Source organism: Bos grunniens, chromosome 11, assembly GCF_055505025.1.
Source record: "Bos grunniens cultivar Pamir isolate PY7600 chromosome 11, Bosgru_T2T1.0, whole genome shotgun sequence".
Lineage (NCBI taxonomy): Eukaryota > Metazoa > Chordata > Mammalia > Artiodactyla > Bovidae > Bos > Bos grunniens.
Window position 1 is genome coordinate 47,169,086 of NC_141175.1, and position 25,760 is coordinate 47,194,845.

At 40.2% G+C, this 25,760-nt stretch overlaps 1 protein-coding gene across 14 annotated transcripts in view; it reads right to left on the reverse strand.

Moving 5' to 3' along the window:
* Window positions 1-1,746: 1,746 nt before the first annotated feature.
* The window catches only part of COMMD1 (copper metabolism domain containing 1), a 174,722-nt gene continuing 150,708 nt past the window's right edge, over window positions 1,747-25,760 (reverse strand). For 12 of the 14 annotated variants that reach the window (XR_015136743.1, XR_015136741.1, XR_015136744.1 and 9 more), the window contains one exon: window positions 1,747-1,970. Coding sequence is in view for 6 of the 14 variants with exons in the window: in XM_086326424.1 (XP_086182550.1) it covers window positions 1,863-1,970 (108 nt within the window). In the remaining 8 variants the exon portion in view is untranslated. Of the gene's footprint in view, window positions 1,971-2,450; window positions 2,533-25,760 lie in introns of all 14 variants that reach the window. The other 2 variants (XR_015136748.1, XM_086326425.1) reach the window with 1 other exon arrangement.

Genomic DNA, 25,760 nt, shown 5'->3' on the forward strand with positions numbered 1-25,760 from the left:
TTCTTTTATTATTATTCTGAAAAATTCAGTATACATTAACAGTTTTCCCAAAGACTTAGGGTTTGATGATATAATGAACAAGCCTATGTCCACTTCTGTGGCAATTACTTTCACAGGATGACCTAAATAGAGCTTCAAACCATGACAATGATGTCCTCTTCCTGTGGACCCATGGACTGTTCCTTCAGGCTTCCAGACTTACTGGACATGTGATCCAAGACTAACATGGTAGGCACAGTTCTCCCTTCCAGTGATATCCGGAATTCCATTATCTGATGAGATATCTTTTCCTTCATTTTACAGCAGGAAACATTATCTAAATTCTCCTGGATCAAATGACAGTAGCCCTGAGAACAGAAAGCAAGTTTTAATAGCTCTTTCACCAAACCACACGACTTTTCTGATTCTGTTTACCATACTGTTTGAAGATGTTTTCTGAAGGGTCCACAGAGGTTACATTCAAAACCTTCTGGTCATTGTTTGCTAACTGCTGGGATGCTCTTAATCAGGGAAGAAATCAAATTTTCTGCTCCGGTTTTGGAAAAGCTCCTAAAATGTCTTTAAGTTGATTTAGGAGAAAATGCTTAACACAAGAAGAATTATTTATGCCCTGGAATAAATTCATTAGAACTGACATATGTTGTAACCACAGACCAAGAGTACTATATTTGGGGGACACATTATATCCCAAAGACAAGTGAAGTTTCTGAATGCTATCATTATCAGATGATAAAAGCTGTTCAACAAGGACCACAGCCTCAATGTTCTGGTTAACAATTTATCTTAGAATGTTCTTGGTGTTTGGTATAACCTCTCTAACAGGACCTAGTTTTCTCAAAAGAAATTTTCTTCAAGAGGTTTTACGTGATGACTCAAAATTTCTAAGGTAAAAGACCTCCCATCACTTCAGCAGACATTTTCCCTTCCCACAATCCTGACGTGAGCTAAGTGAAGGGAGTCCCTGAAATGATGAGGCAATTTAGTTCTGCTAAGTCGCTTCAGTCGTGTCCAGCTCTGTGCGACCCCATAGACGGCAGCCTACCAGGCTCCCCCGTCCCTGGGATTCTCCAGGCAAGAACACTGGAGTGGGTTGCCATTTCCTTCTCCAATGCATGAAAGTGAAAAGTGAAAGTGAAGTCGCTCAGTCGTGTCCGACTCTATCGACCCCATTGACTGCAGCCTACGAGGCTCCTCCATCCATGGGATTTTCCAGGCAAGAGTACTGGAGTGGGGTGCCATTGCCTTCCCGAATTTAGTTCTAGGTTCCAGAAAAGTCCAAGTTTCCCAGTAGCTCAGATCAAACCAGACCACCCCCCGGCCCTTAGATTTAGGCAGAACTAATACAAATGCCTGAATCAGTTCCAGAAGCATCTCATGTCTTACTAAGGTCAGTAAACCTCTTCTAGGGAAGGCAGGCTCCTCAGGCCTCAGTTCAGGCCACATTTGGTCAGCCTGTATTTGCATGAGTAAAATGTTTTCTCCCTTTTAAAAATTCTTAAATGATTGATCATGTATAAATTCCTATAATCCTACCCAGAAATAACCCACCATAACAAAGGTTTCTAAAGTTGATCCCACCCTAGTCTGAGGAGGGATTCAAGTCTCTGAGGATAGGGTCCTTAAGTCCTTTTTAAAAAATGCTCTTATGAGTGCCTCTGTGTGCTGAAGGATAAGGACTTCTGCAGGAGATCAACTGTAAGAGTAAATGAAAGGGAGACAGAGAAATCGCAGCAAGCAGAGGCAGGCAAGATTTGAACTTGAGGATTTAATACTATTGGGGGAATACGATTTTTCTTTTTTAAAAAAAGCAAGCCTTTGGGGAGGGATCATGAACACCTCTGCTTCAACACCTCCATCTTCAGCTAGGCTGGTTGCATCAGTGTGCTGATACTTTCTTCTACCTCTGAGAGCTTCTTCAGGACTTGATTGACCTTGACCTCATCAAATTCCAAACACAGAAATTCAGATTCCTGGAAAACATAAAAGGATATTTTAGACAAGATCCCCAAAACTATCCAAAGCTCTGCATCTGGTATGATCTAGCTCCAAAGGCCAGGGTCTATACCCAGCAAGCCTGACTTAGGTCTCAAAACCTAAATGATATTTTACCCACACAATCCCCTAAATGAAACTACCTCTATGAGATATTTCATAAACGCTAAAGAGAGATACAAAATAATTTTTAAAGTAAGTACTTAAGTATTGGGTTTCCCTGGTGGCTCAGTGGTAAAGAACCTGCCTGTCAATGCAGGATATGTGGGTTCGATCCCTGGGTCAGGAAGATCCCTGGCAACCCACTCCATTTTTGCCTGGGAAATTCCATGGACAGAGGAGCCTGGTGGGCTATAGTCCATGGGGTTGCAGAGTTGGACATGACTGAGCAACCAAACAACTTAAGTATTGCTGTTTTATAGATGAAGACTCTGGGACACAGGAAGGTTAATATGTACCACAAAATCAGAAAAAGGCAGAGTCAGATTGTGAACTCCCTGCTCTGGCTGACTCCAAAGTCCATGCGGTCTCCATAGCACTCTGTAATAAAAACAATGGAAAGAGGATTTGGCTTGACTCTCTGTTTGCCTGGGAATTGCCCTCTTCGATTTAGCAGTTATATTAGAAATTATGACAAGCTTGGAACAAGTTGCTTGGGAAACATCAACCAGATAACTGAAAGATAACCAGATCTTGAAAACAGCCTTAAACATTTCTGAGGCCTTTCCACTTGCTGCAAGCCAAGTCTCCTAAGATTTCCTCAAACACATACCTTTTAATCACTGTTAGGATCAATCTACCCTGAATTAGGTAGAGACTAAAGAAAAGTGTGGTGACACTTTGAAGTGTGTGACAGAAGTTTCATGTACACTGGACAAATTCTAGGTCCACTTTGATTTCAGAGACAAGGGAAAAGTATGATTCTGAGTGAATCTGAGGACCATGTTCAAAGTCCTCAAGATCAATAACCATGTAATTTTATGGCAGTATGAATTTTTAGAGACCAGCTACCTTGTTTTTTAGGTAAACAATTGAGGCCTCAGGCACGTTAAATGACATGTCTATTCTTCTGTTTGTTGATGGCATAGCCACCGGGTCAATGCTCTTTATATTTCCTTTCTCAATAAATGGCATTTCCCAATCCTGTCCAAAGTGGCAGGGATCCCTCCCTTCAAAGACAGGGATTCACTCTGTCATCAGCTAGAAGAACCCTCAGGATCTGATTTTGTAAAAGTGCCTTTGCTGTTGGTGAGCAGCTGTGCTGTGTCCATATTGATGGCACTGAACATCCCCTAGGAGAAGCAAGTACAGAGGGAAGGAAGGATGAGAGTTTTTCAAAGGAAGGAAAGGCAGCTTTCCTTACAAGGAACTTTTCCTCAAATATGTATTTAAATAGGAAAGGGGGATAGTCTCATATGTGAGCTTAGAAACTGCCAGGTTTTCATTTAGTTGAATTTAAAGAACAAGAAAGATGTTCCCTGTGTTTGAGCTACAGGCAGGGTTATCTCCTTTTGGAAATAAATGCAGATGTATGGCAAATTAGGTACTTCATGTGGTTAAATTAAGGACAGGTCTCAGATTTGAAAGCCTCTTATTCTTCATTCAGTTTTATGAGAACTTTATTGTTTTTGTTCAGTCGCTAAGTCATGTCTTACTTTTTGTAACCCCACGGATTGCAGCACGCCAGGCTCCTCTGTCCTCCACTGTCTCCTGGAGTTTGCTCAAACTCACATCCATTGAGTCAGTGATGCTATCTAATCTAACCATTTCATCCTTTGCCGCTCCCTTCTCTTCCTGCCTTCAATTTTTCCCAGCATCAGGGTCTTTTCCAATGAGTTGCTCTACGCATCAGGTGGCCAAAGTATTGGAGCTTCAGCTACACAATCAGTCCTTCCAATGGATGTTCAAGGTTGATTTCCTTTAGGATTGACTGGTTTGATCTTGTTACTGTCCAAAGGACTCTCAAGAGTCTTCTCCAAAACCACAATTCTAAAGCATCAATTTTTGGGTGCTCAGTTTTCTTTATGGTTCAACTCTCACATCTGAACATGACTAATGGTTATAGCTTTGACTATACAGACTTTTGTCAGCAAAGTGATATCTCTGCTTTTTAATAGGCTGTCTAGGTTTTGCCATATCTTTCCTTCCAACGAGCAAGTGTCTTTTAATTTCATGGCCATAGTCACCATCTACAGTGATTTTAGAGCCCAAGCAAAGAAAACTTGTTACTGTTTTCACTTTTTCCCCTTCTACTTTCCATGAAGTGATGGGACCAGATGCCATGATCTTAGTTTTTTTTAATGTTGAGTTTCAAGCCAGCCTTTTCACTTTCCTCTTTCACTCTCATCAAGAGGCTCTTTAGTTCCTCTTCACTTTCTGCCATTAGAGGGGTATCATCTGCATATCTGAGGTTGTTGATATTTTTCCTGGCAATCTTGATTTCAGCTTGTCATTCATCCAGCCCAGCATTTCCCATTATGTATTCTGCATAGAAGTTAAATAAGCAGGGTGATAATACACAGCCTTGACAGGCTGCTGCTGCTGCTGCTAAGTCGCTTCAGTTGTGTCCAACTCTGTGTGACCCCATAGACGGCAGCCCACCAGGCTCCCCCGTCCCTGGGATTCTCCAGGCAAGAACACTGGAGTGGGTTGCCATTTCCTCCAATGCATGAAAGTGAAAAAATAAAGTGAAGTTGCTCAGAGCCTTGATATATTCCTTTCCCAATTTTGAACCAGTCCATTGTCCATGTCAGATCTTCAGCCTGATTTTAAAACATTTAAAAATATTTGGTCTTTGAAACAATTGTCTAGGAACTAATAATTACCAGAGTCCAACATATATATTGGAGAAGGCAATGACACCCCACTCCAGTACTCTTGCCTGGAAAATCCCATGGGTGGAGGAGCCTGGTAGGCTGCAGTCCATGGGGTGGCTAAGAGTCAAACACGACTGAGCGACTTCACTTTCACGCATTGGAGAGGGAAATGGCAACCCACTCCAGTGTTCTTGCCTGGAGAATCCCAGGGATGGTGGAGCCTGGTGGGCTGCTGTCTATGGGGTTGCAGAGTCGGACATGACTGAAGCGACTTAGCAGCAGCAGCAGCAACATATATATTTAGGAACTGGCAGAAGAGATGATGTAACCCATGTTTCACCTCAGTGAGATAAAGCCTGCTACAATAATAAATCACCTGTGTTTCCATTTATATGGGAGGAGCTTATCAAGGACAATGTTCCTAGAGATAGAAAAACCTGAACAAAGTTTAATAAATAGCCAGGATGTTTTCTGACTAAAGATCATTTATTTGTTGTAATTTTCAGTATTCAAATGATCTTTGATTGGACCTCTAAGTATTCATGAAGCTCAGTTCACTTCTAAGGGAAATCAAATACCAGAGAGAAGAAGCAGGCTAAACAGAGTCCAAAGTTAAACAAATATTTTCCATGCACTCTCAAACTTCACCTTTCTCCCCTGGAAACAACACAGACTAACAGTCGTAGAAAGACACCTATAACCATACATGACTCTTCAAGAAACAGTTTACTTGAAACTGCATTATCAAGGCCTGGCTTCATCTAGTTATGCTACCAAAATATTTTATCAGGAAATCAGGAGCCTTTAAACTGGGGCTTATCAAATGGAGCTTTGTCCAAATTTTGCATTTGGCTGGGGTGCCTTGCAGAAAATACATCTAAAGCACTTGAAAAATATCTTTAGAAATGCAAATGATGCTTTTCACCAGATGCAAGAAGTAAAAGAGCAATTGGAAACACTTGATTTTTTCCTCAAAGTCATCCATCTTGATCTGGGCCTAACTTAGTCATAATAATGAAAGATGATAAGACTAAATTCCTGTATTTAAGTATCTGAATCAAAGGTAGAACCTGCTTCTTAGTAGAGTGTAGATACATCATCAGATAGAGTCAGAAAATGGTTCAGTTCAGTTACTAAGTCGTGTCCAAGTCTTTGAGACCCCATGGACTGCAGAACCCCAGGCTTCCCTGTCCATCACCAACTCCCAGAGTTTACTCAAACTCATGTCCATCGAGTCAATGATGCCATCCAACCATCTCATTCTCTGTCGTCCCCTTCTCCTCCTGCCTTCCATCTTTCCCATCATCATCAGGGTCTTTTCCAATGAGTCAGTTCTTTGCAACAAGTGGCCAAAGTATTGAGTTTCAGCTTCAGCATCAGTCCTTCCAATGAATATTCAGGACTGATTTCTAGGATTGACTGGTTTGATCTCCTTGCAGTCCAAGGGTTAATGGTTAGCAGGTGAATAAGCAGATGCATCATTAAGAATTTGTACTCTGATCACGAGTACAGCAATGTATTAAACACAAGGATTCTATTCCAAATTAGAAAAGAAAGCAAAGGTAACCTATTCAAATATTCTTTCCAAGTACAAAAGCTAAAAAGTCATAAAATCCTAACAAGAGATCCTTGAGGGGCTACTCTCTCCAAACCAACAACAACAACAAAAAAAACCAAGCTAGCTTTTAATGACATCTAGAAAAGGACATCTTACACGTTCCTAAGGAACTCCTTTCCCAGATAACTATTCTATTTTCAGGAAACTCTTATGTGTCAAGCCTAAATCTTTACTTTTTTAGCTTAAACTCATTTCCCAGCAAGGTCAGAGAATATAACTGATTATTTGTTTATATAATAATTAAAGGCTGTTATTAAGCAAGTGTTTGGTTTCTCCATCTACATACTAAATAATCTTTTTGTTTGTACTATCATTTAGAAGACCTTTTTATCTAGGTCCCAGAGAAGGCAATGGCACCCCACTCCAGTACTCTTGCCTGGAAAATCCCATGGATGGAGGAGCCTGGTAGGCTGCAGTCCATGGGGTCGCTAAGAGTCGGATATGACTGAGCGACTTCACTTTCACTTTTCACTTTCATGCATTGGAGAAGGAAATGGCAACCCACTCCAGTGTTCTTGCCTCGAGAATCCCAGGGACGGGGAAGCCTGATGCGCTGCCGTCTGTGGGGTCACACAGAGTCGGACACGACTGAAGTGACTTAGCAGCAGCAGCAGCAGCATCTAGGTCCAGCAGCATACCCTGACGAATTCTTTGGCAAAACAATACTATAGTGACAAAAAGTGACTTATTAAAAACCTGTGTGCTCATTCGCTTCAGTCGTGTCTGACTCCTTGTGACCCTATGGACTGTAGCCCATCAGGCTCCTCTGTCCATGGGATTCTCCAGGCAAGAATACTGGATTGGGCTGCCATGCCCTATTAAAAATCTAAGTGGAACCATTCAGAATAAATTCAACATAAGACAAAATAGAAATCTTATAGCCTATATCTTCTATATTATTTCCTGTTCAAAGTTTCCACAAAGATCTATCCCAATTTATTGGTCATATTTAACATTATAATACAACTTTGGCAAATTCTAACATGTTCGAAATGTGGACAATGGAGGATGAAAGTGGGAAAGGGCGCTGTAAGATCCCGCTGCTGCTGCTGCTGCTAAGTCGCTTCAGTCGTGTCCGACTCTATGAGACCCCATAGACAGCAGCCCACCAGGCTCCCCCATCCCTGGGATTAACACTGGAGTGGGTTGCCACTTCCTTCTCCAATGCATGAAAGTGAAAAGTGAAAGTGAAGTCGCTCAGTCGTATCCGACTCTTAGTGACCCCATGGACTGCAGCCTACCAGGCTCCTCCATCCATGGGATTTTCCAGGCAAGAGTACTGGAGTGGGGTGCCATTGCCTTCTCCACCAATACTAATTCAGAAGGCCACATTTGGTGACCAGTTTTCATAAAGCAATTCCCCAATTTTTCTTTTGGCTGCATTTACTGACACAAAGAGACTCTTAGCTGAGCACAAAGTTTTAGCCATGAAGCCTATCCCTCTGTTTAGGTTGTCCTTTCCTAAACTGAAATTAATCTTCTGAGCTGCAGCTCTGCCACTCTGAGTCTTCTGGAAAGAGAAAGAACATTTGGCAAAGGTAAAAATTGGCAATGGTGTCTTGAAGAGGAATTAGATAATAAATAAGGTAGCCAGGGCTTTGAATACTGCCCACCAGAGAAGTTTAAAACAGCTTCATAGGTAAATCTGTGTTCACCACTCATTCCCATACTTTCTGCGACTTTCTCAGAATTATACCAATACTGCTCCCAACTCCTGCAGGAGACCTGGAAATAGCTTCTCTGTAGCAAAGAATCCTCCAAGTTACTTCATAAGGAACCACTTGTCCAAAATTAAATTTTATAGTTCTCTGAAAACTATGCTGATTATTCTTCACTTGTCCTTTTGATGTAGGAGATAGATGGGCTCCAGGTTAGACATTTACAACTGGCCTGTTTACATTTCACTGGACACAAAGAAGTGGGCTTCTGGCTGGTTACTTAACAACTGTTACCATTTCTTGAGACAAGAAATAGGTGGGCTTCAGATAAGTAAGTCATTTACAATCAGCCTCCTGTTTGCTCTCTGAAATGTAAACAGCCAGGTAAATAGCCAGGGTTTGTTTCTTGTAAACATCTTAAGGTCATAGTCATGGCAAGGACAAAGAAGGGCAAAACCCTGTTTGAGTAAAGCATTAAGGGATCTCTACTTCCCCCTCTTTTGGGTCAAGGGAGACACTACACATGAACAGAAAGGCTCCTTGTGAGTCAAAAGTCAAGAGATAAAGTCAGGCCATAATTGGTCTTGCTCCTCCCAGAAGCCTTCACTTTGAGATCCATCTTGGCTGAGGGGTGCATGCACAACCCAGGGAAGGATCCCAGGGTAGGTCAAGTGTGGAAAAAGAAACCAGATAACAGGCTCGAAGGAAGACAACAGAAGAACTGACCTGTATGAATAGCTTAATCGCCTCTTTACCGAGCTCCTCCTCACTAAGGGGAACACTCACATACTTTCTCTCCAGGTGTGCATCTCTGTCTGTCTTGTTTCTGTCTTAACTTAAAAAAAAACTATTTCTCTGTATGCTCTCCCACTCGTGCTATGTCTCTAATAATCAACTTTGTACCTACATTTACAGTTTCTGCTTCCGTGATAAATGCATTCTTCACTGGGGGCAAAGATCCAGGGGAAAGTAACTCCTAGCCTCTAGCCCTTGCTGGTCTGGTGGCTAGGATTCCTGGTTCTCATCCAGGCTACCCAGGTTCAATTCCTGGGCAGGGAATTAAGATCTCGTGTCACGCCACGGCTCGCTGCTGCCTCGCCACGATCACTTTCATACCATTCCCCACCTTTCTCTGCCTTGCTCCAAGTTCTCTAAGATTGTGTCACTCTCTTATTCTCTGGTTTACAGTTGGGTTTTGACAAGAGAAGACAGAGGTCAGGATATTTATTTCCCTACTCCCAACTCCTTTTCCTCGGCTATTTCCAGTATCTTCTATGTGTGAGTATCGTTTCTTTATTTCCCACTTTACTTTCTGGCCTTAATCACTACTTCAGTATAGACATTAAGATGATTTTCTTCAGACTGTGAAAGTACATAACCACTAAATACAAACTGCAAAGACGAGCAGGGCAAGAATTTTTATCATGCCTAAGTTGGTAGAAAGGCTGCCCTCTTAAGCGATAAATGACAGTATGAACCAGCATCAGTATTTAATTTTTTTCTATTGTAATTTGATATTAAATTTTATATAATAGCACTTTGATATTAAAAAAGAAGAAAAACAACAACAGTAGTAACAACTGTGCAAGGTGACATTTCATCAAGAATCTGCATCAAAGGTCTTGATACCAGACTAATGCCCTCATCTTTACAACCTGCCCTTATACCCTAAATCTAAAGCAATGGATAGCTTAGGCGGCAGCTTAAAACAATACTTTCCAAAGGAACATTTGTGATTTATAACGTTTTTGAATCTTTCAACACAGATTTTTAGCAATACATCTTATTAATATAACCAATGGCCCTTACTCGGGCCATTTTTAATCGTGAGGAAATCCTCATTTCAAATATAATAGCTGACAAATCCTACATTTACTGTGTAAAAAGCATGCTTTAGCAATTTTCCAAAAGGGAAAAACATTATACTATAAATTATAAAGCAAATTATTCTATTGAAGATCAGAAAAGACTAAAATCCATCTCTTATGGAAGCTAAGACTGAAACTTAATGACAGAGCAACTAAATTAAAATGATTTACCCCAAAACTCAATAGATGTCCCCATGTGCTAAGATCAAATATGGGACTAAGATGATGGTAGTTTCAGAACCAGAGCAGCTCCTATAGGAAGTATTTATCTACACTCCCTCGGTCTCCTAGAAGAGGAGAGAGTATTCTCGGTGTAGTATAAAAGCATTAACCATCACTAGATAACAATTACTGAGTTTTCTGATGACATTATTCAGGCATTTCAAAGGACTTCTGTGAAGACGACTTGAGAACGGGAGTTTAAAGTGCTTAAAAATTAAAAAGTTTGCTCTCTCACAAATTCTTATTACATTAAAAGATAAATTTTATGAGAAAACATGAATTTTTAATCAGTTAACTAGAAACTCAAGAGAGAAGAGAGACATCGGGTATCCAGGGAGTTTCAGATCTACCACTGATGTAAGCTACCGCTAAACAAATCTAAGGGACCTAATTTCAGCTTTTTAAGTAGTGCACGTGGGTTTTACATAAAGTGGCACAATTTTTAAATAAAATAACACCAGATCTTCTTTATTCAGGAACTGATTATCTGGGTCTCTGCTGCTTGACTTCCTCTTTTGGGGGCCATCTTTTAAGTATTTCTACAAAATGGGAAAAAGAAGTGAAACTTAAAAACTGGTTAATACGACCAAATCATAGCAGCTCTGCAGGAGGTTTTTTAGAAATGGATATTAGAGCTATTAGGAGGAACTCTGTAACTTCACATAACTACTTTGGAAAATTATACTCATAAAGTTGTAATTTAAGCCAGAAAGATCTTCTTATCCCAAATATTTCCCTTCCTTTAGTAACCAGGACTACTGTTCCCAGCTTAATGTCTTTAAAACAGAAATATTCCCAGGAGAGGTAATACAAAAAAGTCACTTACACCTTTCTATCACTTAAATTAGGACATTTATTTTCCTCCAGGAAGAATGAACCCAAGTAGCCTGCCTGAAACCACATGGTACCTACCATTAAGAGGAACTGGGGAAAGCAGGACAAATAGGTAGGGCACGAAACATAAAAGTAGGGAAATACCAGAAGCAAATCCTTCTCATATCAGATGCACAGATCCACAGGTGAAGGATCTTAAGCTAGTCTTACCCTAGATATACACTCTCCATGCCTTTCTAATCACCTGATCACCAGGAAAACCTAGTGAATTTTTATAGGGGGCATTAGCAAGATAATCACAATGAAAACCAAAGGCTGAATTTACACACACACACACACACACACACACACACACACACACACACACACACACACGTGGGGTGCTTTCATTTTCATCTGCAAGCTCAGGGCCTGTGACCCAACAAGGCAATGAGATTCCAAGAACACTGTCCACTCAAAGCTGTTTGAATTTCTAAGAAGAGAGAAAGTAGGAGTATTCCAAGAATAGGACCCTAAAATTCTTTTGGTTATAGATTTCTTAGCTGGAAAAAAATCTAGAGTTATGACCTAGAAGAAAACTGGACTGTCCTGCCAATGTGTGGTCAAATGGAGCACGTATTTTGGCCCAGGCAACCTGACTTGTTTCTGAAAGGGAGAAAATAGTTTTGACCTTAAAAGAATGAGAGCTTCTTTCATTCGCCAAATTCTGTACTGCTAAACCAAGACTATCATTACTTATCTTCCTCCAAGATTTCTGAGCAATTTGACACTTATTTGCTCACCATCAGTGTATGTGCTTGTGCTCAGTCACATCCAACTCCTTTATGACTCTATGGACCACAGCCTGCCAGGCTCCTCTGTCCATGGGATTTTTCCAGGCTAGAGTGGGTTTCCATTTCCTCCTCCAGAGGATCTTCCCGACCCAGGGATCGAGCCTGCATCTCCTGCATTGGCAGGCGGATTCTTTACCACTGAGCCACCTTGGGATGCCTCTGTCAGTGTACAGTGAAAGGTAAAGGTACATCAGTCTTCTTTTTACCACTAAAAACAAAAGAAATCCAAAGACTAGCCCCACTTACATGAAGCCTGAAACTCCCAGCTCTTTGATTCAACCCACTGCCAACTGACACCTACATTTGACCCTCAATTTGGACTCTTTCAAACCTGGTTAGTGTACATTTACAGATTAGACTGGGAACTAATTAGACAGACCCAATTTTGTACTGATCTACATAAATACTAAACAACACTTAGTATTTTAGAAACACCCGACAAAAGAAAATCAATTTGCTGTATGACTCAGAGAACTTAAAAGAGGGCTCTGTAATAACCTAGAGAGGTAGGGATGGATGGGAGGTGGGAGGGAAATTCAAGAAGAAGGGGACATATGTATACCTATGGTTGATTCAGGCTGACATATGATAGAAATCAAATGAATATTGTAAACCAATCATAAATAAATATTAAAAATCTATGGAAACAAGTTATATAAACACTAAAAGCTCAACACAATGAGATTATTGGCTGATTTCTACAAAACACTGTGCTCTACTTCATTTTATAACTTCATTTTCAGCAGGATTTAATACTTAGCTGTTAAGATTTTCTGTATTTTGAAATACTGTGGCTGAAATATATTTTGGTAAAAAACTATTATAAGGTGCTCTTGTTTGATCTTCAGGAGATAATACAGAGTTTTGGCTAAGTAGAACTAGTTCTCATGTGACAATGGACAAAGGACCAGAGGATCAACTGTGAAACAGCTGAAAAGGCAAATCACACTCAGGGAAGGAGAAATTTCACTTAAATCTTAGAGAAACCAAATGACAAAACTCTTCAGCACATGAGAAACAGAGTGTTGTTAATTTTACTTTGAAGTTAAAATTGGGGCCTCTCATCATTCCCGATGAGGTACCTTCCAGAGCAAACTCATTTGCAAACAACTTTGACAAACAAACTAAAATATATTTACATGAAAGGAATAAAGAAGATTTAAAAAAAAACCTCATCAAGAGTAGTTTGTTTAGGCAATACCATTAATTAGGCAGGAACAAAGTAAGCAATGCCACTTGCTTTCTAAGGGGCTCTTGATAACTTAGAGATTATGATGGGAGAAATACCTTAATACAGCCAATAAAAAGACAAGAGTGAAGCAATGAATTACAAACTCCTTGGCAGGAGGAAGACAACTAGATGATGTCCAATTAGAGCCCAGTTCCATTGCTCTGCCAATAGCACCACCCATCTATCCCCAGCTTCCTCAATGTGGTTTAAGTCATTCATGACAGCATGATTAAGCAGAACTAGGCACAGTTAGAAAGCAGCATTTCCCTTCCATTTAGAGGAAGCAAGGGAAGCCATGCAAGGAGGGCAAAGGATGAAATGATGAAGAATAAGGGGACTTTTGAACTCAGAAAGCACTGATTTGGGGAGAAAGAGTTTGGGATTCGGTTTTTTTTTTCCTGGCAAGGCTGTGGAGAGTGGGGACTAATTTTTTTGGGCTTCCAACCAACTCCAAATACAGTAACATTCTGAGGCACTGTAGGCTGGAACTGTCATTCTAACATTTGAATTTGTGGGGGACACAATTCACTCCATAATAATCTCCAATGCTTGGAGTGCACTGCGTTATCAGGCATCACCTAAGTGTTTGCAGTTATGATGATGATGATAAGCTCATACGAGTCTAGGCTTTACAGAAAAGAATTTCTAATAGTCTAGAAACAAGAAAGACACACGCAAACACTCAAAAGCTATCTTCTGACTGCTCAGGTCTGCCAGCCCAGTGTGGCAGAAGCCATATCTGGCCTCATCCTTACTGAACTTGAGTTTGAAATGTCATTTAATCAATAAGGGCTGCCAGGATGAGGGTTGGAAAATGGCACCAAAGAAATCTTTCCTAATCCTCACTCCCTGTCCCTATTTAGTACTTTGCTGCCATTTTGTGTCCCAAAGTCCAGCCCTGAAGACTGACTTGGAATCTGACACAACATTCTGTCAGAGAATATGAGGATGAGGGAAGAAGACAGGACTTGCAGTCACTGAATGAAGTTAGTCACTAGCCTCTCTAGCTCAAAGAGTTTACTGTGAACTTCTGGAGCTAGCATCTTTATTGTCGAGGTTGAATCCTGGCATCATTTAGGTTGCTGGGGCCTTTGTCCATACGTAATAATCACCCCTCCCATCACCACTGTGTTTACAGTTTAGAAAGCCATTTCCCACGCATGACCTATCTCATTTGATCCTTAGAAATGCCGTTACTAGGAAGAAGCCAAGCCAGAGAAAAGGAACTTTGAACTAGAAGGGACAGACCTTGTCCATCTAATCCCAAATCAGATCTTTTCAGCTATATTTGGAAAATTTCATCAGATTATGCAATGGATTTTATGGGTTTTTATATACTTCAGTCCAGTTCAGTTCAGTCGCTCAGTCGTGACCGACTCTTTGAGACCCCATGAATCGCAGCACGCCAGGCCTCCCTGTCCATCACCAACTCCCGGAGTTCACTCAGACTCACGTCCATTGAGTCAGTGATGCCATCCAGCCATCTCATCCTCTGTTGTCCCCTTCTCCTCCTGCCCCCAATCCCTCTCAGCATCAGAGTCTTTTCCAATGCGTCAACTCTTCGCATGAGATGGCCAAAGTACTAGAGTTTCAGCTTTAGCATCATTCCTTCCCAAGAAATCCCAGGGCTGATCTCCTTCAGAATGGACTGGTTGGATCTCCTTGCAGTCCAAGGGACTCTCAAGAGTCTTGATATACTTATGATCCAATTCATGGAGGAAAAGTAAGGCCTCATTTACTTATTACTGCCCACAGTTTTAGAAACGAGGATTATAAATTCAGTCCTTTGCGAAAGACAGAACAGGCAGTCAGGTCCTAACTGGTGAAGAAAAAGAATTTCTTTGTCACCATTCATTCAGCAGGTTTTGGAAGTAATGGAAGGAATAGGAAAGCTTGAGGGGGGTTTGAGGATGATCTCTGAACCCTGGGGGAAAATGAAATGCCTCAATTAAAAAGAAGTCAGCCTGGAAGGCAGAAGTAGGAGAGATTGTCGGAAAAGTATGAGAAATCTGAAGACATAAGCAAATGCAAGAAATGTCATTAGAAATGACACTAATGATAATATTAATAGCAGTAATAACAATAGCTAACATTTGTTGAAGACATGCAAAATGCCAGGTATGACACTAAGTGCTTTACATGTATTATTTCACATCAGTGAGAATTTTACCCCATTTTACATATGAGGAAAGATGAACAACTTGTTTAAGACCACACAGGTAATAAGTGGTAGAACCAGTTTTTAAAAAACCCAAGTCTGGCTTCAGAGTCCAAGCACTTAAACCATTTCACGATCCTGACTCACATTCATATATAACAACATAAAAACTAAGTACCCACATGTGAAAGTTAGTCTATGACTAACTTTAACAAAGATTCAAAAGGAAGCTGACTGTTGACAGTATGATAACCCAAGGTTAATATGCAGAGATGCATTATAGAGACTAAGTTGTTATTCTGAGGCAAGATGGCCTTTTATTCCCTCTATCTGTGTGTGTGTGGCTGTGAGGGGAGGCAGAGAGGATTTAGTTTTATATATATAGCTACTTGTCCCCATCACCAGGTGTTGGAGGCAACATTTATTTTTGCTGTTCTACTGACTGATGTATGGAGCTCCCTGAGACTCCTCCCAGATCACAATCAGTTGAACCAAAATACTTAAATCTGGGGTTCTTTCCATCTACAATTAGAAGGAATTCCCAATTCTGCCTTGTTATCTAACCCATGAATACCAAATTATTCATCTTGAAAAAAATCACATCAGCATTTATAGGCACTTTTAGAATACACAAAGATAAATATGATCATTTTGCAATACATAAAAATATCAAATCATTATGTTATATATCTGAAACTGATACAGTGTTATATGGCAGTTATAATCTCATTTTTTTAAAAAAGGAAAGAGAATGAAAAAGTATTGAAAAAAAAGAAAAATGTGTTAAATCATGAATTTAAACCTTTAACATCCTTCATATTTTGTTGTTAGTCAGTTGCTAAGTTGTGTCTGACTCTTTGCAACTCCATGAACCACAGCACGGCAGGCTTCCTCTGTCCTTTACTATTTCTCGGAGTTTGCTTAAACTCATGTCCATTGAGTCAGTGATGCCATCTAACCGTCTCATCCTCTGCCACCCTCTTCTCTTCCTCTCCTCAATCTTTCTTAGAGTCAGGGTCCCCTTCAGTGAGTCAACCCCTGGGAGTCCCTTGGAGAGCAAGGAGATCAAACCAATCAATCCTAAAGGAAATAAACTCTGAATATTCACTGGAAGGACTGATGCTAAAGCTGAAGCTCTAATACTTTGAAAGTAAAAGTTGCTCAGTCATGTCTGACTCTTTGCGACCCCATGGACTGTATAGTCCATGGAATTCTCCAGACCAGAATACCGGAGTGGGTAGCCTTTCCCTTCCCCAGGGGATCTTCCCAACCCAGGATCAAACCAGGGTCTCCTGCATTGTAGGTGGATTCTTTACCAACTGAGCTATCAGGGAGGCCCCCATACTTTGGCTACCTTCATATTTGTCCCACATCTATTCTCTGGCGGCTCAGAGGTTAAAGCGTCTGTCTGCAATGTGGGAGACCTGGGTTTGATCCCTGGGTTGTGAAGATCCCTCGAGAAGGAAATGGCAACCCACTCCAGTATTCTTGCCTGGAGAATCCCATATACGGAGGAGCCTGGTGGGCTACAGTCCACGGGGTTGCAAGGAGTTGGACACGCCTGAGTGACTTCACTCATCCTCTGGCCGAGGCGAGGGTAAACAGGACTGGTGGAGTGAAGAAAAACAGTAACCTTGATAACGCCCAAAGTAGCGTAATTCACTCATATATAATCAAGGTTTGACTGACAACCACCTAAAACAGAGACAGTATATGTGGCATATATACTGTTAAAAAAGAAAATTAACAAAACAGTAGTGAAAGCAATTTTTATTCTACTTTGTAGTTTATTTCGTTAAAAAGAACAAACACATTTACCTCTCCGTCCAAGATTATGTTAGTAAGTCAGAAATATGAAATATCTAAGAGGGGCCAAAGAAATGAGACAAAAATATTAGTGAAAACAACTATTTTGAAGAAAAGAGAGATGTCCCCAAAGGAGGTATAAGAAAAACATCTTGACAGCATGATTTATGTTTCCTCTTTAAAATAAGTCTGTGTTTATCTCCTTAACTTGCTTTGGCAAGTTCTTTGCCAACGGAGGAAGCATGAATGGGCCTCATCTCCTGGCCTAAGTTCTGTTTTGCAGGTTTCTAAAGAATTTTAGCCACATTTATAGAACATAAGGCATTTAAAAATTTTCATTACATAATTTCAAGTATATAAAAAAACATGATAAAAATATGACTCTCCTACACTCTTTCCCCAGATTTACCCTTTATCCAATTATTTACACTTTGCCACATTTGCTTTGTCATTCTCTCTCTTTCATAAACCACTTGAGAGTAAGTAGGGGATGGTCAGGGCCTTTTATCCCTAAAATTTTTAGTATATATTTCCTAAAGAAAAGACATTTTCATATATAGTCATGGTTATATAATACTGACAAACACTATTTAACCCATTCTGTATTCAAATTTTATCAAATACCTCATAATGTCCTCTATGAAGTTCTTTTTTTCCTGTTCCCAAATCAAACCCACAGTCACACATTGATTGCATTTAGATGTCATGCATTTTTAGTCTCCTTTAACCCAGAATAGTTTTTCAGTCAACCCTTTCTGTGTTTCTTGATCTCAATATTTTTGAAGGATATAAGCTAGTTATTTCATGGAATGTCAATTTGTGTTTGTCCGATTTCCTCATCTTTCTTCACGATGAGATTCTGTGTATGTGCAAATACCTATCTATTTCCTAGTTATCTCCATTGATTAGTGAACGTGGGTTCTGAAGTTACAGAAACCTAAATTCAAACCTAAATTAAAACTTCACTACTTTCTAGCTGTGTGGCTAAGTTTTAAATTCCTAAACTGTAAAATGATGATTGTTAACAGATTTAACGGACCAGGTTGCTGTGAAGGTTGAATGAGATAACGCATCCAAAGCAAAGTAACACAGTTTGGAGTGGGGTAAACTGAATCTTACACTTCTCTGATTTTACCACAGTATCTCATACCCCAGGAACATTAAAATAATATTGGTTGATTAAGCAGCATCTCTATCAACTCCAGGTTACAGCTGCCAAAAACGTGAACTTGTTTAGGGGACTGCTAGTGAATACTGCCGGAGTAGGCAATGGCAACCCACTCCACTACTCTTGCCTGGAAAATCCCAGGGACGGAGGAGCCTCGAAGGCTGCAGTCTGTGGGGTCTTGAAGAGTCAGACATGACTGACCGACTTCACTTTCACTTTTCACTTTCATGCATTGGAGAAGGAATGGCAACCCACTCCAGTGTTCTTGCCTGGAGAATCCCAGGGACAGCAGAGCCTGGTAGGCTGCCGTCTATAGGGTCGCACAGAGTCGGACACGACTGAAGCGACTTAGCAGCAGCAGCAGCAGCAGTAAATACTGTGACTAAAAGCAGTGTCAGGAGCTCAGGCTCAAGTCTATCCCTTCCTGTCAATTTGTCTCTGTCAATTCTAAGAAAAAATAGAATACCCAAATCAAGCAATTTTCTTATAGTCAAATTGAGAGATAATTTTAATATTCAACAATAACACTGAAAATCAGGAAGTCCACAGTTAAGATGCCATTCTTACTTCATTTCCATAATTCCCTTGCCCAGAGCGAGATGGTAAGGGAGCTTGAGTACAGAGTATTTCCAATCTGTTGGTTCAGCATGATGATCTCATCCTCCCCACTTTCTCTTAGAATACAATAAAATTATTCTATTTATGTTAAATAACTCCTCTACGTCAAAGATTAAAACCAAACCAAACAAACAACAAAAAGGAGTATAGTAGCTGAACCAGTTCTTCAAAGTATTAAAGATACAGATATACAAATCCACTTTTGAGATTTGGAATCGAATTTAAATGTTACTTTTCTAGGTTATTATCTCAAATATATCTCCATTTTTATGTTTTCCCCTCAATTAGAACTTCAGATGCAAGTTAAATGGTCTCTAGGGGAAAAAATAAAATGAAGCAAACAAGAAAATTCCTGTGTCCTACATTTCAAACTATGAGAAGGGGCCTCCAGCAAAGCAAAAGGAAAATTATGGTCTCATCACCATGCTGAAATGAGGGCTTACATCTGTAGTCTGAAATGACAAGAGGAATTTTATGTGAAGCCTTTATCTTTATCAGTGAAGAGTAAAAATACTATAGTATGAACACAGAACTTCCAATAATTCTGTCATTTATTGGACAGAGACCTTAAGTCTGAGTCTGCCTTCAAGAAATACTCAGATTAAAGTGAACTGTTTTAGAAATGGGAATTCTCAACTGGAGGTTAAGTCTAAATGTAAGACAATGATAATGCTATATACCCTGAGGTCACTATTAACCTCTGTTCTTTAGGACATAATGGCTCATAATTGGACATTTCCAGAAAGTAATAAATACTTTTGTAAACATCTTTAGGGAGAAAAGCACTTCTCAGCCACTCCGCTGGATCACCCATTAAGATCCTACTCCGTATTATGTTTAAAAGTTCAGTATATTTAAGACATTTTGAAGGTTAGGGTCAGAAAGGAGTATGTAAATACATGTAAACTCTGCCATTTCATACTCTGCTTCCGTCTCCCCCTATAGGAAGATCAAGAAATGAGACCTCTCCATGATTACACATGAAACCCAAAGCAATATTATGAAGGGAAAAAACCACTGGTTTGAGAGTTAGACAATTTGCATTTAGACATGGCTCCACTATTAACATCTGGGTAACCCTGGGAAAGTCATCTAATTTTCCCAAGCTTAGGTTTCCAAATCTAGAAAATGGAAAAATAATAGCTATCTTATAAGGACTCTTATAAAGACTAAATTAGATAGCACATATACAAGCACCCAGCACCGTCTAGTGTGAAACAGGCCCTCAGTAAATGTTAGTCTCGGACTTCTCTGGTGGTTCAGCAGTCAAGAATCTGCCTGCCAATGCAGGGATACGGATTCAATCCAAGAGGATTCCACATGTCAAGGGGCAACCGAGTCCATGAGCCACGACTACTGAAGACTGTGCACCTGGAGCTCTTGCTTTGCAACAAGAGAGGCCATCACAATGAAGAGCCTGAGCATGGCATCTAGAGAGTAGACCCTGCTTGCTGCAACTAGAGAAAAGCCTGCACACAGCAACAAAGATCCAGAGAAGCCAAAAATAAATTTAAATAAATTAAAAATTTTAAAACTGTAAACAAAAAATGTTAGTGTTTCTTTCTATTGTGTTACACACATCCTGCCCTCTGACACTTTTCAAAGGAGTTCTGCTGAACACTTTAGCTACAGCCCTGTTTTCTTCAGAACAGATACTTTGCTCTCAATAGTGACAAACGGTCGTGTGAAAGACTGCTAGGACCTAACCCTGTCCTGGAGAAACAAAAAAGTTCTCACAGTGGGAAACAGCACCAACGGCTTCAGGCTATGACAAGCCCCAAACAGTAAATCAACTTCTGCATGTTTTTACAGTGTTACTTAACATCCTGAGAGCCTTGTGCTCTTTCAACAGTTTTTTCTCCCTGCAAGGATCAGACACATGATTTGTCCTCTTTTGCCTTCTTAATAGAGGTCTTTATTCAACATGACCACCCAAAGGATTCAAATATTACGAATTAGCAAAAGCCAAGCTCAACCATGAAGAAACTGGCAAAGCCTCAGGACTAAACAGTAAGCCCTTCTTAACTTTTCAGAATCTCAACTTTTACACTTTCTGTTTTTGGAAATAGCAGACTTGCTGATGCACTGGTTCAAACATGTCTGTGTATTTCCCTCGCCTGCATTATCACAAAACTCTTACCATGTAGAAGACTTCCTGCTAAAGTTCAGAATCTTAAAATCTGCTTGTAATCCAATAAAGCAACACTTACCAGGTGCTCCCACTTCATAGCAATAGATAGACCTTAACACAGGACACTTGTTTTTTTTGTTTTTTGTTTTCCCACAGGATACTTCTGAACTAAAGGGACTTGAAAGTATTGATGGGCCCAAAGGCCAAATACAATCAGTACTGAGAAAAAAGGTATACAAATATAAACCTGTCTGCCACTTGACTCTTTCCCCTGGAGTAGGAAATGGCAAACCACTCCAGTATTCTTGCCTGGAAAATTCCATGGACAGAGGAGCCTGGTGGGCTGCAGTCCATGGGGTTGCCAAGAGTCAGACATGACTGAGCAACTGAGTGTGCGCGCACACACACACACAAACACACACACAGACTTTTATCACATAAAATTCTTTGTTTTAACTCCAAGCTGCTCTAAGTCAATGTCCACACTCCTTCATAAGGCTGACCACCCATGTCAGACGTAAACGATGAAGTCAATGTCCGAAAAACAACCAACATTTGATGTGGGGCAGCAGGTTCTGAATAAAGATCATAAAACACTAAGCAAGTGAATCAGACATCAGATACTTATTAACTGTCCCATATCTGCTAGGTATAGTTCTAAACAGAGTCAATGGTAAGCCAGATGGAACCTCTGCCCTTAAAGAGCTAACATTCTAACAGGAAAAAAGGCAATAAATTAAAACAATTTAAAAAGCAATTTCACCAGATCACATAGGTCAATGTTTTTGATGTACAACAGACACGTAGATCAAGACTTCTGACATTCAGAATTCCCTGGAGGTCCAGTGGTTAGGACTCCATGCTTTCACTTCAGAGGGTCCGAGTTCAATCCTGGGTTGGGACATTAAGATCCCCCAAGCCGTGCAGTGCAGGGGGAAAAAAAAACTCTTGACATTCTGAGAAAACTGCTAGCCACTTTCCAGGCAGTTTACTCAAGGAAGAAAGATTGAATAAATTATAAGATGCTGATGCTGTATTGTACTGTGCTCAGTCGTGTCTGACTCTTTGCGACCCCATGTACTATAGCTTGCCAGGCTCCTCTGTACATGGAATTTTCCAGGCAAGAATAATGAAACGGGTTGCCATTTCCTTCTCCAGGGGATATTTCTGACCCAGAGATCAAACCAGCGTCTCTTGCGTCTCCTGTATCGGCAGGCAGATTCTTTACCATTGTGCCATCTGGGAAGCCCATAAGACACTGACCCAGTTCTCAAATGCAATTCTCACATTATTGTCTCCTTGCTATGGACTTGGCATCATTGCCCTTGTCCTTTGGTAACACATACAAAAGCAGGATGAGATCATTCATAGGAAGATAATGAAGGCCCAGACAATATAAAATTATAGAGAACAAGACCAGAAATCTCAAGATCAAGGATCTAGTTCCAATTCTATCACTTAACATTCATATTAACTTAGGTAATTCACTCAAACTTCCAGAGTTTGACATTCTTCATTTATTGTATCCCACTGTATAGGGGTTTCAGGAAATTTACATGAGGTAATATGATAAAAGGACTTATTTAAAACATTGGACAAATATCATTTATTATTGTGTAATCAAAATGTTTATAGGAAGGCAGATGAGAAAAGGAACATTAACTATATTCAAGACCAAATGAATCCCTACTCCTGTATATTAGCTGTTCTGAAATCTTTGCTTCCACTGTTGTCCCAAAGGGCTCACCTTTTGGAGGTAACAGATCCTAAAAAGCAATGTCAAGTCTCAAGACAGCCTTCTTAGTGATTATTCCTTACTCTAAGCTAAAATCAGAACATAACTTTCTGAAGGGTATTTCATTTCTTCATAATTTACCCCATGATTAAATATCCTTACTTTATGAGTTATTTTCACTAATTATTATCAATTAGGAGGTAAAAGAAATGGCAACCCACTCCAGTATTCTTGTCTGGAGAATCCCATGGACGGAGGAGCCTGGTAGGCTACAGTCCACAGGGTCGCAAAGAGTCGGACACGACTGAGCGACTTCACTTTCATTTTTCAGGAGGTAAGAAATAAATATGAAGTCACCTCTCTTAGCTGTTAAGACAAAGACTATCAAAGACCTTGATAATCTCTCTTTTCTTCTTGGAATACTATACTTGGGTATCTCCATAACCATTATCTTAAATTCAGTTGCCTATGGGGCAGAGGGCCAAGTAGAGAGCCAAAGGGGCCTAGGGCAATATGAGGAGAGAATGAGGAGTGGTAGGATCCAAGTGGTAAATACAAGTATCATTTAAAAGGACAATAATTTCTCAGCTTTAACCTATTATTTGTAGAAAAGTGGGCCCACTGTTGACCAATCTTTGTTATTGCAAAAAATTCAAGAAATTACATTTTTGTGTGATGCTCCTGAGATTTTCACTTGCAAACTGCTCAGTCACCTGGGGTAACTACAAATTCATAGTGTATATGCCTTCTGCCAGTAAAAGGATGAGTCATTTATTTTAAAAGTATTTATTGATGCTGATATATAATTTATATTATTTTGATTTGAGGAAGTAAATATTAAGCTGGGCCTTGCCAGTTAGCGATAGGAGAGAGGACATTTCAAGCCAGTCAAACATTATATGCAGAAACACTGAGGGAGAAATATGCCTGGCATGTTGTGGGGAGGAAAGAGAATGGACAGACTTGCTCAGCTAAAAAATTGAATTCCTTTACTGAACGAACAAGATGCAGATGGGAGAAGACTGTGAAAATCTTGAATTCTGGAGTAAAAAGTTAAGATTTTAATAGATAACCTTTAAAAGATAAAGGCCATGACAAGGAGGGGAAATCATTGTACTTCGTATCTTGCTAAGAGTTATATGTTTCTATCCTTACTAACTTTTACAAAATAGAGGATAAGGCTGAATGCTGACCCATACAATTTGGGAGTCCTGAAAAATTCCCAAATGAATGCCAGTTTAACCAACCACACTATAAATCAATTCTGTTGGCACTGAATTGTTGGTCAAAGCTTTCAAAGCAAAAATTAAATGATCTCTGAAGGGTTATTTCTTTCTGATCAATAAAAACATTTAGAATTTAAGATGGAAAGTAAGATTTACTGGACACTTTGGCAACATTGTCAGGTTAATGATCAGACAAAGCTCACATTAGACTTGCCTGTCATCTGGCAAGAAGCTGGATAGGGGAGCCTGGGCTCACAGTTTCCCACCAGGAGCCCTAGACCCTGAATGCACCACTATTCATTTACATTCAACATATAGAGAGACATCGCTGGCAGTCCATGTTTTAGCCTCAAACCCATTTACGTTTTCTTCTGCAACAAATGATTATGGGGCTCCCAGTCCAACTGATATTATCAATAAAGTTCCTGGAGACAAATGGCCAAAAGAATAGAACTATGGACTTTTACCACGATCTGAGATACCAAAATAGCAAACTAATAGGCTTTGTTCTTTTGGAAAAAACATCCTAGAAAACAGTTGAAGAAGATCATATACATATAATTAAGGAAATTAAACTTTATCACAAAGGTAACATGGGAACCATTAATGATTTTTGGTCAAATAAATATCATTATTAGAAAATTTTAAGGAACGCTAACCTGGTGGTCTGATCCGAAGAGAAACCAGAGTATTTTACTTTGTCAACAAAGGTCCATCTAGTCAAGGCTATGGTTTTTCCAGTGGTCATGTATGGATGTGATAGTTGGACTATAAAGAAAGCTGAGTGCTGAAGAATTGATGCTTTTGAACTGTGGTGTTGGAGAAGACTCTTGAGAGTCCTTTGGATGCAAGGAGATCCAATCAGTCCATCCTAAAGGAGATCAGTCCTGGGTCTTCATTGGAAGGACTGATGTTGAAGCTGAAACTCCAATACTTTGGCCACCTGATGCAAAGAGTTGACTCATTGGAAAAGGCTCTGATGCTGGGAGGGATTGAGGGCAGGAGGAGAAGGGGATGACAGAGGATGAGATGGTTAGATGGTATCACCAACTCAATGGATATGGGTTTGGGTGGACTCCACGAGTTGGTGATGGACAGGGAGGCCTGGCGTGCTGCAGTTCATGGGGTCGCAAAGAGTCGGACACGACTGAGTGACTGAACTGAACTGAACTGATGCAAAGAGCCCAGTTCACTGGTAAGACCCTGATGCTAGGAAATATTAAGGGCAGGAGGAGAAGGGGAGACAGAGGATGAGACATTCATATAGTGTCACCAACTCAATGGACATGATTTTGAGCAAACTTCTGAAGATAGTGAAGGACAAGGGGTCACAAAGGGTCCATGGGGTCACAAAGAGTCAGGCATGACTGAGCGACTGGACTGAACTGAACTGAACCTGGTGGTACTATTCAAGATGACCTGAAGTGGGGAGAAAATAGGTAGACTAATGTATCCAAATACACAGAGTTGGGAATGAGCATGGTAGGTCTGTAGGACAGTGAGGAAACCAGATTGGGCCTCTCAACGTTTATGAGACCATCAGGAACAGTTATTATTCTCTCTCACATACACGTAAACTCACACACAGAACCATGCGCACATCACCACCCCTCCCAAATACACATACATCTTAGTTCTATTCTCTTCTTTCCAAAAAACAGTCCTGCAGTATACGTATGACCAATAATTAATACCCTAACACAAGTTCTAGGTGACCTCTCAGCTACAATGCTTATCACCACCTGGCAGCTTCTCTACACCAGTAAGTTGAAAATTCTGAAGAGAGTCTATCTCAACCTAAAACCATTGCTCAGGAACAGCCTGTTACACCAAACCATGTCACAAA